Below are 17,631 nucleotides of genomic sequence, written 5' to 3' on the forward strand. Positions count from 1 at the left end.
CTCTTCAAGCATCCTTATTAAGCCACTTTGAGTCCATGCTTCATTCTCTTCAACATGAGGACCCCAGGTATCACAGTGGCTGTCTGACCATTTGTCAGGAATGTTATAGATGAGATTCCTGCTTAGACAGGGATCTCTCTGAGGTCTCTTCCAACTGTGGGGTTCTATGATCCTATGACAACTTAACAATTCTTCCCCTGAGCAAGAATGAGAAAATATAAATAAAACAATAATAATACCTCAGGGCAGCCAGGAGGTGCAGTGGATAGAGCTCCAGCCTTGGAGTCAGGAGGACCCGAGTTCAAATCCGGCCTCAGACACTTGACACTTACTAGCTGTGTGACCCTAGGCAAGTCACCTAACCCTGACTGCCTCACCAAAAAGCAAGGAAAAAGAAAAACAATAATAATGGCAGGAAGGATCTAAAATCAAAAGGAGACAGGTAAGGTCTATGACAGGTAAGGTCTTATGAGGTCTAGGAGAACCAGGAGTGTTGACTGGGGAAGTTGGGACAAAATACGGATGGGAAAAGCATGAGTACCAAACAGTGAAGAGATGATCCTAAAGGAAGGGGAGGGAATGACATCACAAAAATCACTGAGACTTGGAGAGTTTGGTCTCCTATTGAGAGCACAGCTCTGGATGGGTTAACTTTATTTAAAAGGCACAAATTTAATCAAAAAAGGAGAGCAAAGCAAATTTATATTAAAAAGAAATACTTAGAAGAGAAAATCCAGTAATAAGAGATTATAAGAAGCTAGTAAATCTGTAAATCAGACCCCAAACAACTGGGACTCACATTTGCCCTTCATCAAAGAGAGGAGTGTCAAGTTCCTCTCTGAAAGATACAGAGAGGACAGAAAGGAAGGAAAGAAGTTAAGCATCTACTATGTGCCAGGCACTGTGCTAAGCACTTTTACAAATATTATTTTATTTGATCCTCACAACAACCCTGGGAGGTAAGTACGATTATTATTCCCATTTTACAGTTGAGGAAACTGAGGCAAATAAAAGTTAAGTAATCTGCCCAGATCACACAGCTAGCAAGTGTCCAAGGCCAGTTTAGAACTCAGATTCTCCTGACTCTTAGCCAACACTCTATTCACTGTTCCAACTAGTTGCCTCTAATAGGCCTAGTCTTGTTGAACTGTTTAGGACTAGAAGAAACAGGTGAGGAACAATCTTTAGACAAAGGGAAATTACTTACCAGTGATGATGAGTGGTCAGGATGGTTGTCAACTTCACTTCCTCCTTCTTAACAATTTCCAGCAACTGAAAGAGAATTGGGGTGCTCCTCAGAAAGAATCAGCTTCCTCCTGAACTCTGCTCAGAGACCATATTAATCAGCAAGAGATGAGGGTATTGAGGGAGTAAAGAAGTCAAGGCTTACGACTATAGGACTGAGGAGGAAGGAACACAGTTACACATAATTAAGTCAGCCTGCTCCAAGCCCTACAAAGCAAAGGGCTAACCCTAAAGCAGGGCAGCTTATAGCTCTTATCTTCATTTGGTCAGGTCAGTAGGCAACCGCTAGTGAGATGCTAAGGAATTTCCCAAATCCCCTCTCCCACAGAGGAACCCTGACAAAGGATCTTTTGGCACCCGAGGGAAATGCAAACTAGAACCAGCACTGATACATTCTTGTCAGCAGAAACTACCAGCCCATCAGCCCAAATGGCCTTTGTCACCATGAAGCATAAGCCTTCCCAAGAATCACAATCACAATCACAGAATATCCAAACTGAAAGGAACCTTGGGGGTTAATTAATCCAATATCCATATTTTACAGGAGGAAAATGAGGCCCAAAAGGGTTAAATAACCTCTGGAATGTCGTAGTAAGGGGCAGAGCTGTGACTCAAAGATAGATCTCTTGCTTTTTCCATTACCTAGTGAGTGACTTCTCAAGTTCACTGACTCCACCCTCTGCACGTGATTTCAGTTTAGGTTCAGGCAGAATATGACAGGGTCTCAGACTTCTTAGTGAAGCAGCAAAGACCAATTAGGCCTGAAACTAGATGAAGAATTACAGCAGGCACTATCCCAAATGAGTCTAGTCAGAAGACGAGGAGGGTTGCTAGGCAAATGACAAGGACTCCTTGGAGAAAGCATAGCCCATCCCCCAGACAGCCTTGAGGTTTCTGTTTCATTTAAGGAAAGTGGGTGAAGGAAAGATACTGCCTTTAAACATTTGTCAGGGCTTTATTCCCTATAATCAAAAATAGTTTATCCCAGAAATTACCTAAATCTATCTAGCAATCAGACAGCTAGTAATGGGCCAATATATCTCCTCCTCTAGAGAGGCCCTTGGCCACACACACACACAGCCCCCTCCACACAGCACAAGCACGGCTGGAGTTGGACCTTGGAAGGATCAAAAGGCAAGATATCATAATGTAGAATAATGAGTCCCTCCCTGAGGCAGGCTTGGGACCGAGATTATGAACCTGAGAGGGAAAGACAGAAGGGGTTGGAATAACAGGAGGCTTTGATAGAAAGCTTAGGCAATGTTAGGCAGGACTGCCCAGAAGAGGGCTGCATGCCAACAAAAGCTTCGAGGCCTGCACCAGGACTGTTCTAGTTATATCTGAAAGTAGACTGAGGTAGTGACCGTGGGCGGCAGGCACAGGGCTACCGCTCTCAGCCTCTTTCCAAGGTCCAGAATGACCTAAGTTCTAGCTGGGATCCATTTCCACGTGTTCTCCTTCTGCGTCTGCTCCTGCAGTCCAATGACCCCCTTTCTGCACTTGCTTCTCTTTAGAGTTGTTTTGTATTGACATGTCTTCTTGAATCTCTGCCTTTTGTCATAGTTCCTCAACCGTGCTTTCCTTGACTCATCAACATCAGATCAATAGCATTTAGGAATTACAGCACACAGCATAAAAAAGAGAAAGATCAGGGCAGCTAGGTGGCGCAGTGGATAGAGCACTGGCCCTGAAGTTCTGAGTTCAAATCCAGACTCAGATACTTACTAGCTGTGTACCCCGGGCAAGTCACTTAATCCCAACTGCCAAAAAAAAAAAGAGACAGAAAGAGAAAGAGCAACTCACAGGCACTTTCACAAATAAATCCATTCAGAAGAGAAAGTTGCCAAGCAGATGACAATGACAAATGCCTCCTTGGAGAAGGCAAAGCCCATCCCTAGACAATCGCAAATCTCCATGTGTTTTGCTCTACCCAGGACAATTTGGTAACCCAGTAACTGATCTAACCACCATTTTGCTGTAGCAGTGTATAGGAAACATGGGAGCATCTCCAATACAGCCACGGTAGTATGAGGATCTCTGAGTTCTCCCTCAGGTGCATTAGGGATTCCATAACCTCAATCTCAGACTTAAGGGCATATCTCATGTTCATGATCCCTAAAGGGCATGGCTTCCAGGAAGGCAACTAGCTGTGTGTCTCTCCAGGGCTTTCAGAATGATCAACATGGAGGACAGGGAAGTGTAATTACCACAAGAAAGGTCAGAGACACAACAAATTGCCCCCAATTTCAGCTTTGTAACATCTCCTTTCTCCATTACCACAGAAACCTTGGCTATATGGAATGTCAGCAGTGACCTTAAAGGTCATCTAATGAAACCCTGTGCTTTAAAAATGGGGAAATATGCAAAAAACAAAACAAAGCAAAACAAAAAAGGGCAGCTAGGTGCCACAGTGGATAGAGCACTGGCCCTGAAGTCAGGAGGACCTGAGTTCAAATCTGGCCTCAGACCAAACATTTGATACTAGCTGTGTGACTCTGGCCAAGTCACTTAACCCCAATTGCCTAAAAGCAAAAAAGGGGGGGGGCAATAATCTTAGAAAAAAGAAGTGAATTACCAACAGTCACACAGAACATTAGTGACAGAGCCAAGAACCCAATAAATTTATTCCTTTCCTTCATATGCCATTTTACCATTATTACTATGACCAAACCTACTATAGCAGCAGACCTTACACGGCTTGAGACCTAGAAAAAGAGCATTCCCACCTACTCAGTCTCCCCTATCCCAGTCACCTGAATAGGAAAGGGGTCCCCAAAAAGATCCCTCATAAATTTTTACTCCTAAATTTAACTGTTGTTCAACTTCTTTCATTTTAATTCTTTGATAATTTAAAAGTTAACATAGAACTTAAACTGAAAAACACTGATTAGAGTCTTGATAACTCACTAGCCAAAGCACAATAACTCAAAACCGGGAATTCTTCAGTTTCTGTAACAACCCAGCCTCTTGAGAATAGTTAGCCCTGGCTGGTGCCACCTTAAGAGGTGACTGAGGCCCACAAAGAGAAGGTTCCTAAACCCCTACTTACCCTTTTGGGAACTGTTGCATCTACTGCAATGGCTTCTCTGGTATTCTCTTCAATGACCAAATACATGTAGTTGTCTTCCAAGACTGAAATAACCTTGACCTTCATGGTCCATTCAGTTTCAGGCTCTACATGAAAGTTAGGGAAAATGAAACTTTTTCAATCTGTCAGTTAACAATCATTTCCTGAGTGTCCACTACAGGAAGGATCTGTGTGAGCAATCCTAAGGAAGGGAGAAAAAGATAGATGAGAGACCTCCCTGCCCTTGGGGAACTTATATTTGTGTTAACGGTAATAAAATATCTTCAGTTAAGTACAGTAGAAGGCAGGACATGATACGAGCTACATGAGTGCTATTAACTAAATCCTAGAGGACTGCACAGGAAAAAGAATCATTTCAAGTCACTTACCCACTCTGAGCCTCAATTTCTTCATCTGTAAAATGGCTTGGGGAGACAGGGAGGTAGGGCAGGGAGAGAGGGGCCAGGAGTATAATTTCTAAATTCTAAATTCCCTCTCAACTCTAATCTGGTTATAGTATAATCCCATAATATCCCATAATAACTACCGAATCTATATATTCCCTGTCTTAATTTCTCTCCTGAATTCCAGTTGTGGAGTACCAACTACCTCCTCAAAATCTATACTTAGATATCTTGTTGGCATCCCAAAATCAATATATACAAAATTAAACTCCTTCAACTAGGTGGCACAGTGAATCCCAGGCCCGGAGCGAGGAAGACCTGAGTTCAAATCCAGCCTCAAATATTTACTAGCTGTGTGACCCTGGTCAAGCCACTTAACTTCTGTCTACCATAATTTCTTCAACTGTAAATTGGGGATAATAATGGCACCTACCTCACAGAGTTGTTGTGAGAATCAAATATTTGTAAAAATGCTTAGCAAACAGTCCTGACACATAGAAGGCACTTCATAAATGCTTATTGCCTTCCCTTCCCCTAAAATCCATCAGGCCTCCTCCAAACTTCCCTATTTCTGTGGAGGGCACCACAATCCCTCCAATAACTTAGGTTCTCAGTCTTGGAGTCATCCTTGACTCTTCCCTCTCCCTAACCCCAACATATCCAGGTGTTGCCAATTCTAACTCCTCCTCCCCTCTTGAATCTATCCCTTCCTCTCTCCATTCACATTAGTTTAGGCCCTCTTTCCTGGACTACTGCAATAGCCTCCAAACTGATCTCCCTGTTTGCACTTTCTCCAAATGGTCCTCCACACAGCTGGAAAAATTATCTTTTTAAAACACTGACTATGTCACTTCCCCTATTCAGGAATCCTCAATGGCTTCCCATTGCTTCTATGATAACAATTTCTTGGCTTGGTATTTAAAGTCCTTCAGAGTCTGACTGCAAACCTCCCTCTGCAGAATTATTTTATATAACTCCCTTTCATACTCAACCATTCCATCCAGCCAAACAGACCTGCTTGCTGTTCTTTCAAGTCTGAATTTCCTCCCTCCTCACCTCTGTTTCCTTCAAGGCTTAGCCCAGCAATACACCCTACAAGAAGGCTTTCTGATCCCCCTAGCTTTTAGCGTTTCCTTTCTTCTCAAATTATCTTGTACCAAACTTCCCTGTATAAATGTTGCATCAACCTAAAATGCAAGCTCTTTGAGGGCAGGTGATTTTTCATGTTGTCATTGTAACTCCAGAGAAGAGCACAATCCTACTCATCTCACATCACTCAGGATGTCTTCTGCTACCATCTCCTCCTTCACTCCAGTCTCACATGAAGGGTACCACCTTCTGCCTGTCAAGACAAACCGCTTCAAATCCACAAGTGATGTCATTACATCCTGTCTTCTCCAGAAAACTGCCCCTTTCATCATCCCTGCCCTCTCATTTATCTTTAATCTCTACCAGTTTTTTTCCTTATTGCTTAGAAACATGCCTATGTCTCTTCAGCCTCAAAAAACCTCTCACTCGACCCCTCCATCCCTGCTAGCTGTCATTCCATATCACTCCTCTTCTGTGTGGCTAAATTCCTCAAGAAAGCTGTCTACAATTGGTGACTCTACTTCCTTTCCTCTTCACTCTCTCCAGACTGGCTTCAAATCTCATCATTCAAATGAAACTACTTTCTCCAAAGTTACCAGTGATCTCTTAATTGCCAGATATTTGGGGCCTTTTTTTTTAGAGGCAATTGGGGTTAAGTGACTTGCTCAAGGTCACAGAGCTATTGAGTGTCTGAGGTCACATTTGAACTCAGGTCCTCCTGACTCCAGGGCCAGTGCTCTATCCACTGCTCCACCTATCTGCCCCAGCCCTTTCTTTAATACTCATCCTTCTTGACCTCTCTACAACCTTTCACACTGTTGACCACTCTCTGCAATTTGGTACCCTCTTCTAAGTTCTTGTGACTATACTTTCCTGTTTCTCCTCTTACCTCTTAGATCTCTCCTCAGTCTCCTTTGATGGATCTTCATCCAAATCACTGACCACAAGGTGCTCTCCTGGACCCTCTTCTCTTTTCTCTCTATACTATTTCACTTGATGATCTCATCAGTTCCATTAATTCAAGCAACATCTCTATACTGATGATTCCCAGATCTATTTATCCACCCCTAACTTCCAGCATTATATTTCCAACTGCCTTTTAGACATCTTAAACTACGTGTCCTGTAGACATCTTAAATTCAACATATCCAGAACTGAACTCATCTTTTCTCTCAAATCTTCTCCTTTTCCTAACTTTCCTATTACTGTCAAGGGTATCAGCATCCCACCACTCAGCCAGGTTCTCAACCTAAGTGTTATCCCTAACTCCTTATTCTCTCTCACCCTCTATAACCAATCTTTTGCCAAGGCCTACCAGCTTTACCTCCATAACATCTCTTGTATATACATTCTTCTCTGCTGTGATCCTGCCGCCACCCAGCTTCAGTTACTCCACAACTGAACACTGTAATAGCCTGCTCTCTTGATCTCCTTGATCTCTCCCACTCCAGTCCTCTCTCTGCTCAGCTGCCAAATTGATCTTCCTTAAACAACAGGTCTAACCATGTCACCCCGAACCCTCCTCACTGAACAAACTCTAGAGGCTCCCTATTACCTCTAGGATCAAACATAAAATCTGTTTGGAAATCAAAGTCCAGGATCCCTCCTACCTTTACAGTCTTTTTATACCTTATTCCACTCCATATACTCTGTGATCCAGTAACACTCACCTACTTGCTGTTCCTCACATAAGACACCATCTCCTGACTCCATGCATTTTCACTGGCTGTCCCTCATGCCTAGAATTCTCTTCTTCCTCTTTTCCATCTCCTAGCTTCTCTGGCTTCCTTCAAGTCCCAGCTAAAATCTCACTTTGGGGCAACTAGGTGGTGCAGTGGATACAGCACCAGCCCTGGAGTCAGGAGGACCTGAGTTCAAATCTGACTTCAGACACACAATACTTACTAGCTGTGTGACTTGGGGCAAGTCACTTAACCCCAATTGCCTCATAAAATAAAAATAAAATCTCACTTTGTACAAGAAGCCTTTCTTGATTCCTTTAATACCAGCACCTTCCTTTTGTTGACTATCTCCAACGTATCCCAAATATATCTTGTTTGTACGTGATTATGTGCACATTGTCTCGCCCATTAGACTGTAAGCTCTGAGGGTAAGCTGCTTTTTTGCCCTTCTTTGTATCCCCAGTGGTTAGCACTGTGCCTAGCACATAGTAGGTTCAATGTTTATTCACTGACTGTATAGTAAGCACTTAATAAATGCTTCCTGAATTGAATGAATTGACTTCTAGCTAGAGGGACCAGGGAAGGAGATGACACCTGGACTGGGCCTTGAAGAACAGTTATTAACAAGCAGAGATAGGAGGGCATTCTGGGCATAAGGGATGGTATGAACAAAGACATTAAGGGATGAAGACAGCTTCCTTCAAAGCTCAGCTCAAGAACCACCTACTGCACAAGGTTTTCCTGACTGCAACCCCAGCCGCTAGCTCCTTCCCCACGAAATTATCTTGTACTTACTTTATATATTTTAAACATAATTATGTGCACATGTTTTCCTCAACACAGTACCACAGTAGGCACTTAATAAAGGCTAGTTATTGATTGATAAGAGGAAGTACTAAAGATATTTTGGAGGAAAAACAAATAACCTAGTTTGGCTGAAACATAACAACAATTTACATTTCTAAGACTTTTTAAATAAGTCATCTCATTTGATCCTTACAACAACCCTGTGAGTTGGGTAGTACAGGTATTATTCCCAGTTTATAGATGAAGAAACTAAGCCTCCAAGGGACGCAGTAATTTGGCCAAGGTCACAGAGGTGAGAAGTAGCAAACACTGATACTTTGATTCTAAATCCATTGCCCTTTCCACTATGCCACCAAAAAAAAAGAAAAGGAACAATCAAAGTAACAGTGTAGCTGAAAAGATAGATTAGAGCTAGCTTGTGAAGAACACAAAATGGCAAGCTAAAGAGTATGGACCTTATTGTAGGCCCTGGGGAGCAATTGAAGTCTTTTACTAGGAAAGTGATGTCATTATATCTCTGCTTTACAAAGATGACTCTAAAGCACAAATGATTAACCTGGGGTCCACAGACCCCTTAGAAGTCCATGGATAGATTTCAGGGGGTCTGTGAACGTGGATGGAGAAAAAAATACATTTTTATTTTCACTAGTTTCTAATTGCAATTTAGAATTTCTTTCCATTATGAATATTAAAAAAATATTATTCTGAAAAGAGGTCCATAAGCTTCACCAAGACGCCAGAGAGGCATATGACACAAAAAAAAGTTTTAAAAAAACCAAACCTTTGATACAGAACAAGCATATGCACAATGTATCAGAGGGGGAGATTGGAAGCTATTCAATAATCCAGGAGGGAGAATAACCCCTACCTCCTCCATCATCATCATCAACATCATCATCATCATCATGAACAACAAAAAGTGTTTATCATGGATTGTGCTGAGTCAGATCCAGTTCTTGCCCTTTGGGCAGCTCATCATTTAAGACACACATGGAGACCATCAAGAGCTGAATGCTTAGCCTACCTGACTACGTAACAAAGTGTTTCAGACCAAATACATTTAAATTAACCATCGCGGCAGCAAGTTGGCACAGTGGATTGAGCACCTGCCTTGGAGTCAGGACCTGAATTCAAATCGAACCTCAGTCACTTGACATGTACTAGCTGTGTAACCCTGGAAAGTCACTTAACCTCCATTGCCTCGTCAAGAAAAAAAAATTGTGCATCAGAAGTGAGTTAAATGTACTCATGGGGTAGTGAATACAAGTGAATGGACTGGCTTGAGAACTTCAAGTTTAGTCAGGCCAAGATGGTCCAGAGTCAACATCACTGATCTTCAGGTGCGTCTAAGAGAGTTTCTTGGGATTTCATGTCGAATATCAAGAGCTATCTCAGTGACAGAATAGGTTTGAGACTAGATCCATGGCACAATTTATCAGATGACCCGGTAGTTGAGAAGGTCAGATTATCTTTGAGTTCCCAAATAGGTTCCTTTCTCCCTAGGATGCCTAAGCAACGCACCTAAGGGTCGTGCCCAGGCTTAAAGGAGTAGATGAAGAGCAATTTTCAGTCACTTGGGGAATTTGTGCCAGTCAAATGCAGCTGTCATACGAGGGTCTAGGCAAAGGCGTACTCATTTGCAGTCACTTCTCTCTGGGCCTCAATTTCTGCAACAGTAAAATGAATGGATTGTACTAGATAATCTCTGAGGTCATTTCCTCATGTTGTAAAATTGGAGGGGGGGGGGGGAAGTGGTGTATGGCATTTGCCGATCGAGAAGCCAGGGACTAAGAATGTAAAAATGAAGTGTCCTCACGCTTCCAAATACCCCTCCAAATGTACAACCAGACACACGGCTAACTTCGTCCAACTTAATTCATCTCCTGACACTCGCCCAAAACTTTTTCCCATCACCCACCTCCTTACACCCCCAAACCTTCTGCCCATCTGCCTCAGGTCTTCTTACAAACTCTCCCAGAGGGCCTGGCCACCCCCGCTCCTCCCAGCCTCTCTCCATTTCTCCTATCCCCGCCAACTTCCGCCCACCGCCCCGCCCAACACACCAGCTTCCGCCCCCGCCCATTTCTCCCCTCCACTTCCGCCCACGTCGGCCCCTCCCCTATGGCTGCTACCCACTCGCCGTCAGGGGAGAAGGTCTCCCACCCAGGATCCGGGCTCTCCTCACCAGTGGTTGAGCCTGGCCTGACCTGTCCAAACAGCGAGAACGGCGAGGGGTGGGGGAAGCGAGCTCGAGGAGCGGAGCGGGGGGCGGAGCCCGAAGGCTACACCAGGGGCTAGTCCGGGGCCGGCCTTGGCTGTCACTGGCCCCGGAAGCAACCCCGCCCACCAGGAGCGCACGCCGCCAACGGCCGTCGAGCGAGCGCCCCTCCCCCCCGTCCTCTAGGCCCCGCCCTCCCCCACCTCCAGCTCCGCCCCCGGCCTCCCCTCAGCTCTCCCTCCATTTCCAAAAGCTTCAGAGAAAAGCGGCCTTGGTAACCTCCGTCCTGTCCTCCTCCACCCTAGCCAGGATATTGCCTTCCTGAGGAAGCAGCTCCCTTCCACTCCAAAGCTAGCCCCTCAGACTGAAGCTGCCCATTTTCCCCTGCCGCAGTTATCAGTCGCTGCCTCAGAGGTCGCCCTGCCCCAGTTTCCGTGGCCCCAGGGACACCGCCCTCCCCCAGCCGAGCCTCATCCAGACGCACACTCCACCTGACCCTGGCTCTTATTCCAGTCTAGGTCCTTTTCCACTTCCCCTTTCCCATTTTTTTTCCTGTTTTCAGCCCCTGCCCTCTTCCCTCCTTCCCTTGGGTCTTCCCAGGCAACTTCCCTCATTCCCACCCTCCCATTCCTTCGATTCATTCCGTGAGCAAACACTGGTCAAACACCTGCAGTTTGCAGTGTACTGTCCTCCAGCCCCATTGCCTTTTTACCCCTTCCCCCAGCCTTCTAGAAAGTGAGTCCTCTTCAGTCTCAGCCATCGGGATCCATCACCCCAGGCCCATCACCCTTCAACAGAGCCACACTAACTTCCTAGACACCCCTCCCTCCAGCTTCCTCACACAGAGGTGCTTCTGCCTCAGTTCACAGATAGTAAAGAATGGCACATTAGTGAGATCGTTGGCATTAGAGTCCAGAGACCTGAGTTCTACTTCCTGCTCTGCCACCTTATCTTACTAGTGCCAATCCGTCCACCTCCCTCAGGAGGGACACATTCTGAGTGGTCAGTACATAATGAATTCTTTCATTGTAGGCTCACATAGCCATCCCTCAGTCCAGGAAAGTAGTCAGTGGCATCCCACGGATTTTTGTCTATCAGAGTCTATAAGGATTCAAGCCTAGTTGCTCAAAGCCCATCAGAGAACTATGCCAAACCCCATCTTTGCTGAAGACTTCCAGGGATAAACTCTCTTTGAACACCAATTTTCTGAACTGGCCTCAGTAAAAGTCTGTTCTTAGGGCATTTTACAGTTACATGGTAAGCGACAAAAAATAATAGAACCTGGACACATCAGCTAGACACAGAAGTGAGTTTACTGAAGAGAAAGACTGTGTTGTGCCTTATACACTATATGTACTTAATGTTTATTCAATTAGACAGAATTATAGCTATAAAGAACCTTAGCCACCATGGTAGAAAGGGTTTCAGGACACCCAAGTTACAGTCTTAGGTTCTTTAGCTCTACAAAGGCCTCCATGTTGGGAAGGAGATGATACTTGGATTCTCTAAGACTATGCCAACAGAGAGCAAGGTCTTGACAGGTTCTACCATGATGGAAGAAATTTTAAGTATAGAGCTAGGACTAGACTATATCTGCTTTCTAAGGACCAGTTAAACATGGGAAGGCTTGTCACCAATGAGTTGACCACTTGGTGATGAATGCTTTTGGATGGGGCAGTAGATGAAACAAAAACATAAAATGGCCCTCAGTGCTATATGACCAGTTTAGTACTTCTGCAGTGATAGTGGCAGAATGGTAGAAAAGGGGGAAGAAGGTACTAAGTTAAATCACTGTTTTTAGACAGTGAACATCAAATGTGAGATAACTAAGTCAGAAGACAAAAGAAGTTGCCACTAAATAGAAGGGTGGCTCACAGTTTCTTCTCTGGGATGAAAATAAAGGAATTGGTAGAGTTTGTTCTGTTGTTTTTTTAATATCTTGTCTAGAGACAAGAAGAAATATCATTTCATAGGATGTTTGTTTATCTCATATGGCAGTGCTCAAGCTAACCATTTGAAATAAGGCAGCCATGAAGATAATGCAACTTAGGTACCAACATCTGTTCAGGGGATGAAGAGCTGGAGAAATTCTACAAAACACATGTTAAGATCAGGACCCTCCAAATTAAATCAATATATACTTTAATAGTAACTTCAACATAAAGGTGGGCATAGGGGAGGATGGCAAAGAATTGTAAAACATGACATAAGAATAAGAAATGAGAAGCATATAGACATAGACCATATGGAAATGTCATGTCCATAGATAATGAATATATCATCTTCAAAAAGAGAGGTGGGAGGCACTAAGACTTGAAAGCATCACAAAAAAAAAATCATATTTGAACAGACAAGAAATACCTGGGTACTGATGTGGGAGTCATTTCCAAATTAACTGTCAGGGTACAGTTACCAAATTATTAAAGCAAAGATCAAAATTAGAATAAAGAACAAAAATGAACATGCAGCTACCTCGATTTGACCTATTTCAAGAAGTTATTGATGCAAAAAAAAAGAAAGTGGATTTTAAAAATGACAAAGACCATCACAATTTCTTAAGAAAATTTAACCAATGTAACTTAATTGCCACAGGAAGGAGCTCAAAAGAGCCTAGAAACTGCCTCAACCAGCAAATACTGTATCTCCTCCCCAAGTGAAATGGCCCCCAAGACAACACAAGTTTAGAATATAAACATTTATAAGATATATAGAGGAAAACGGTGGCAAATTACAAAGGTACATAAAACAGTGAGTAGCTATGGAGGGAAACAAATGTTTACAGGGACTTAAGCCAGATCATCCTGAAAGCATTTAAGTATGAAATTAGAAAGAAAAACAACATGAAAAATGGAAAAAACAGTGACGATGCTTTCCTCCTGTCTTCTCCATCAGATTTCCTCCACTATCATTTCCCTTCTCACTATCTAATCTTCAATCTCTCCCCACAGTTAAGTTTTATTCCCTACCTACAAACACATTCAAGTCTCCTCATCCTTTAAAAAAAAAATCCTCCCTAGATCCAACCATTCCTGCTAGTTAGTTTTAGATAGATAGATAGAAACTCAACTGAAACTACCCTTTTCAAGGTTAACATATAATCTAATTGTCAAACCCAAAGACTTTTTCTCAATTCTCATGCTTTTTGATCTCTGTGTAGCATCTGATACTAGTAAACACCTTCTTCTCTGACAGTTTCCAGGACCCTGCTCTCTTGGTTCTCTTCCTGCACATCTAATTGTTCCTTCTCAGTCTACTTTAAGGGTTCATTATATCACACTTTCTAAATGTGGATATAGCCCAAGGCTCTGTCCTGAGAGCCCTTTTCTCTTTTCTCTCTGTATTCTTTCACTTGGTGACTTCATTAGCTCCTATGAGCAAATGATATATGAAGATGATACCCACATCTATTTTTCCAGCCCGGATCTCTAACCTGAGCTCCCATCTTGCATTACTACCTGCCTATTGGACAGTTCAAACTGGATGTCCCACAGGAATCTCGAACTCAACATGTGCAAAATAGAATTCATTATCTTTCCTTGAAAACTCTTCCAAAGCTTTCCTGTTTCTGTCAAGGGCACCACCTTTCTTCCAGAATCCTAGATTTACAATCTTTTCATCCTTGATTCCTCAGTTTCAGCCCACATATTCAATCAGTCCCCAAATCTTATCATGTCTATCTCTACAACATCTCTAAATATGTCCCCTTCTCTCCACTCATACAGCTACTACCCTAATTCAGGCATTCATCAGCTTTGCTTTCTAGTTTAATCGACTTCTAATTGGTCTCCCTGCCTCCAGTCTTGCCCCCTACTCCAATCTATGCAGCCACCAAAGTGATTTTCCTAAAGCACATGTCTGACCATGTCACAACCTCTACTTTTCTCCCCAGTAACTCCAGTTAACCTCTACTCTTCCAAATAACTCCTTATTACTTCGAGAATTAAGTATTAAACTACTAAGTTTTACATTTAAAACTCTTCACAACTTTGCTCCAATATACCATCCAGCTTTATTACACATTACTCCCCTCCATACCCTCTTATAGTCCATCCAGACTGGCCTTGTTACTCAAACAAAACCCTCCACCTCCCTTATCTGTACCTTTTACACTGGCTGTACCACAAGCCTGGAATGCTACCTTTCCTCACATCTCTCCTTGGGTCTCTGGTTCCTTCAAAAACAACTCAAACTCTACCTTCTGCATGAGGCCTTTCCTGGTTCCCTTAGCTGCTAGTCCCTTCCCCTATTTTACATAAGCCTGTTTATGTACTTGTTCTCTCTCCAGATAAAATAAAAGCTCCTGGAGGGCAGGAACGAGCTCTATCCTCTGTACTAAGCACAATGCCTGAACTGATTGACAATGAAACCCCACATTTGGTTTATAACATCACAGTCCCATATATGAGAGGTAGCATTGTGTAGTGGAAAGAAAAGACTCCGAACCCTATTCTGACATTTACTATGTGACCTTGGGCAAGTCACTCAACCTCTCTGAGCCTCAGTTTCCTAATCTGTAAAATGGTAATAATAATGCTTGTAGGGGCAGCTAGGTGGCGCAGTGGATAGAGCACCGGCCCTGGATTCAGGAGGACCTGAGTTCAAATGTGACCTCAGACACATAATATTTGCTAGCTGTGTGACCCCAGGCAAGTCACTTAACCCCACTGCCTAGCCAAAAAATAAAATAAAAAATAAAGGATGTCATCAGAGAGCTCTATGCCCAGAAAAGAGAGTGAGCCAGTCATGGGACAAGAGCAAAGGATAAGGAACGGAACAGCCTACACACATGGTCCAAACTGTCAGGAGGAAGCCCCTCAGCATGTACAGTGAAACCCCTCTAGAGGATTTATAGTCAACAAGCACTGATTAAGCACCTACTATGTGCCATGTATTGTGCCAAGTACTGGGGATACAAAGAAAAGCCAAAAAAAAAACCAGTCCCTGCCCTCAGGGAGCTCACAGTCTCAATGGGGAAGTCAACATGTACTATGTACAAATTGGAGATAATCAACAGAGGAAAGGTACTAGCATTACAATTAGGAAAGACTTATAGAAGGTAGGATTTTAGTTGAAGGAAGTCAAAGAAAAGGCATAGATAATAGGTTGCACTATGAACCACTGTTTACATGAGCTCATAAATCTATGGAATGATCAAATTATCCATCTTTAGTGCCCACCATAGTGTCTTGCACTTTGTAGGCACTTAATAATTATTTATGGCAAAGAACAGAATATCTCTATGAGAAAGATCTTACTATTGTACATTGGAAAGAGGCTTGGAACCCCTAGTTTTCAAGTCCCCACTAACCCACTGTGTGACCTTAGGTAAGTCACTTTTTTTCTGAGCTTCAATTTCCCTATCAAAATAAGTGATTTGGGTGAGCTACTGATGTTCTATGGTTCATGCTTCCCTCTTCCTTTTTATAAAAGAGGAAACTGAGGCTAAGAGACACTGTGACTTGCCCATAGTTCACATGCACATATATGTCCGTGGACTGTGTACAAGACATATTGACACAGTCCTCCTTTAGGCATCTTCTGGAATGCTGGTAACATGCCACCCAGGGGGAGCTTCATCAGGTGACGAACAAAGATGCAGGCAACAGTTCCCCCAGCAACCGGCAGGTGTTGGCAGTAACCGTACGGGTGACTAAGTGGGGAGGTGGCTTCCCTTCCACACATTTCCTCTGTTCCCCTAGACCAAGCTCTACTCGTCTAGAATTTTCTGTGTTTCATACCACAGAGAACCAGAAGGCAAGAACTATCCAGTGGGCACAGGCACCGCAGCACAACAGCTAACAGGCAAGCAAGCGAGTCCCTGCCCATCCCTGGGGGTGGGAACTCATCACCCAGCCCCACCACCCTCCTCTTCCTTTCAAGCCTTCTGTCCCACACTGGAAGTTGAGAAGGGGCAGGAGTGTTTCTGCTCCAATTCACAGATGTTGGGAAGTATGAAGTAATGGAGTGTTGGACTTGTAAGCACAAGCCCTGGGTTCCGATCCCTGTTGCTGTATGACTGCTGGAATCACAACCTTTTGGGGGCTTAGTTTCCAGATCTATAAAATGAGGGAGGATCTAAGATCCCTTCCAGTTCTAATACTTTGTGATTCTGAATCAGAAGCCTAGAGACATTGAGGGATAGGGTTGCAAAGTAGAATTGTGTGTCCATCATCATCTGACTAGATGGTTGGTAGAGGGAGAGGGGCATAAAGTCATCAGAACTGAGATTGTATAGACAGACTCAGAAAGTGTGGGGAAGAGGTTTGGGGAAAATCTGATTTTCCAGCCTGGGTATGACCCATTCCTGCAGGCCCTTTGTTCCACAGGAATCCCTGCCCTGTGGCCTCTCCATGGGGTGGTTTGAGGAAGGCCAGGAGAAAAGAAGTTACCTATTCAGCTCCTGTATGACCAGCTCTAAGGAAAGGTTGAGGAGAGAGTGCTGCTATGGCTAAACTAAGGTTTGGGGATGATCCATGTTTTTCAGTTCTCCAGATCTTTCTCCTGCACCTATAATGGTGGGCTGGAGGATGTTCATTCGCATTTACTGAATTCCAGCATCTAATGTCCTTGGGATGAAGGGGATTGGAAGAGAGTGGGGTGGGGTGCTGGGGAAAGGAATGAAAGACTCAAGGGAACCAGAGATGATACAAATGAATAACACCCTAGCTCTCTCCTTTTGTCTCTAGAATTATAGGACATCAGAGGTCAGCATTGGAAGGTACCTTAGAAACCATCTTGTTCAATCTCTTTTTTCAAAGAAGAAAATAGGTCCAGTGAAGGGAAGGGACTCGCCCAGGGTCCCACAGCTAGTTAGTGGCACAGCTGGGACTAACTACAGTACCTAATTTCCAGGGCAGGGTTTTTTCCTCTCTAAGACCACATGTGTTAAATACATATGGTAAGGGGAGGCCCCTAAACCATACATAAGGATCCCTGTGGGCCACATATTGACTTAGTTTTACAATGTAATAATAATATTATCTGTTTTCTTGTACTAGTACTTATTTTGTTAAATATCTCCCGATTGCATTTTAATCTAGTTCTGTATCTGACACTTCTGTTCTGACTGAAGAAGTGGACTGAAAAACAGTCTCCCCTGTCTGGTCGGTCAGAAGGTGG

General features: G+C 43.6%; 1 protein-coding gene across 10 annotated transcripts in view; it reads right to left on the reverse strand.

Moving 5' to 3' along the window:
• HAGHL (hydroxyacylglutathione hydrolase like) overlaps positions 1-10,663 on the reverse strand; it is a 57,833-nt gene extending 47,170 nt beyond the window's left edge. For 3 of the 10 annotated variants that reach the window (XM_021006668.2, XM_021006670.2, XM_021006671.2), the window contains exons 1-4: positions 10,480-10,663; positions 9,816-9,961; positions 4,295-4,419; positions 1,208-1,272 (exon numbers count right to left, since the gene is read on the reverse strand). In XM_021006668.2, the coding sequence (XP_020862327.1) occupies positions 1,208-1,272; positions 4,295-4,399 (170 nt within the window). In that variant the 5' untranslated portion in view covers positions 4,400-4,419; positions 9,816-9,961; positions 10,480-10,663. The other 7 variants (XM_021006661.2, XM_021006662.2, XM_021006667.2 and 4 more) reach the window with 7 other exon arrangements.
• Positions 10,664-17,631: the final 6,968 nt, after the last annotated feature.

Source organism: Phascolarctos cinereus, unplaced genomic scaffold, assembly GCF_003287225.1.
Source record: "Phascolarctos cinereus isolate Bilbo 61053 unplaced genomic scaffold, phaCin_HiC Scaffold_4;HRSCAF=312, whole genome shotgun sequence".
NCBI lineage: Eukaryota > Metazoa > Chordata > Mammalia > Diprotodontia > Phascolarctidae > Phascolarctos > Phascolarctos cinereus.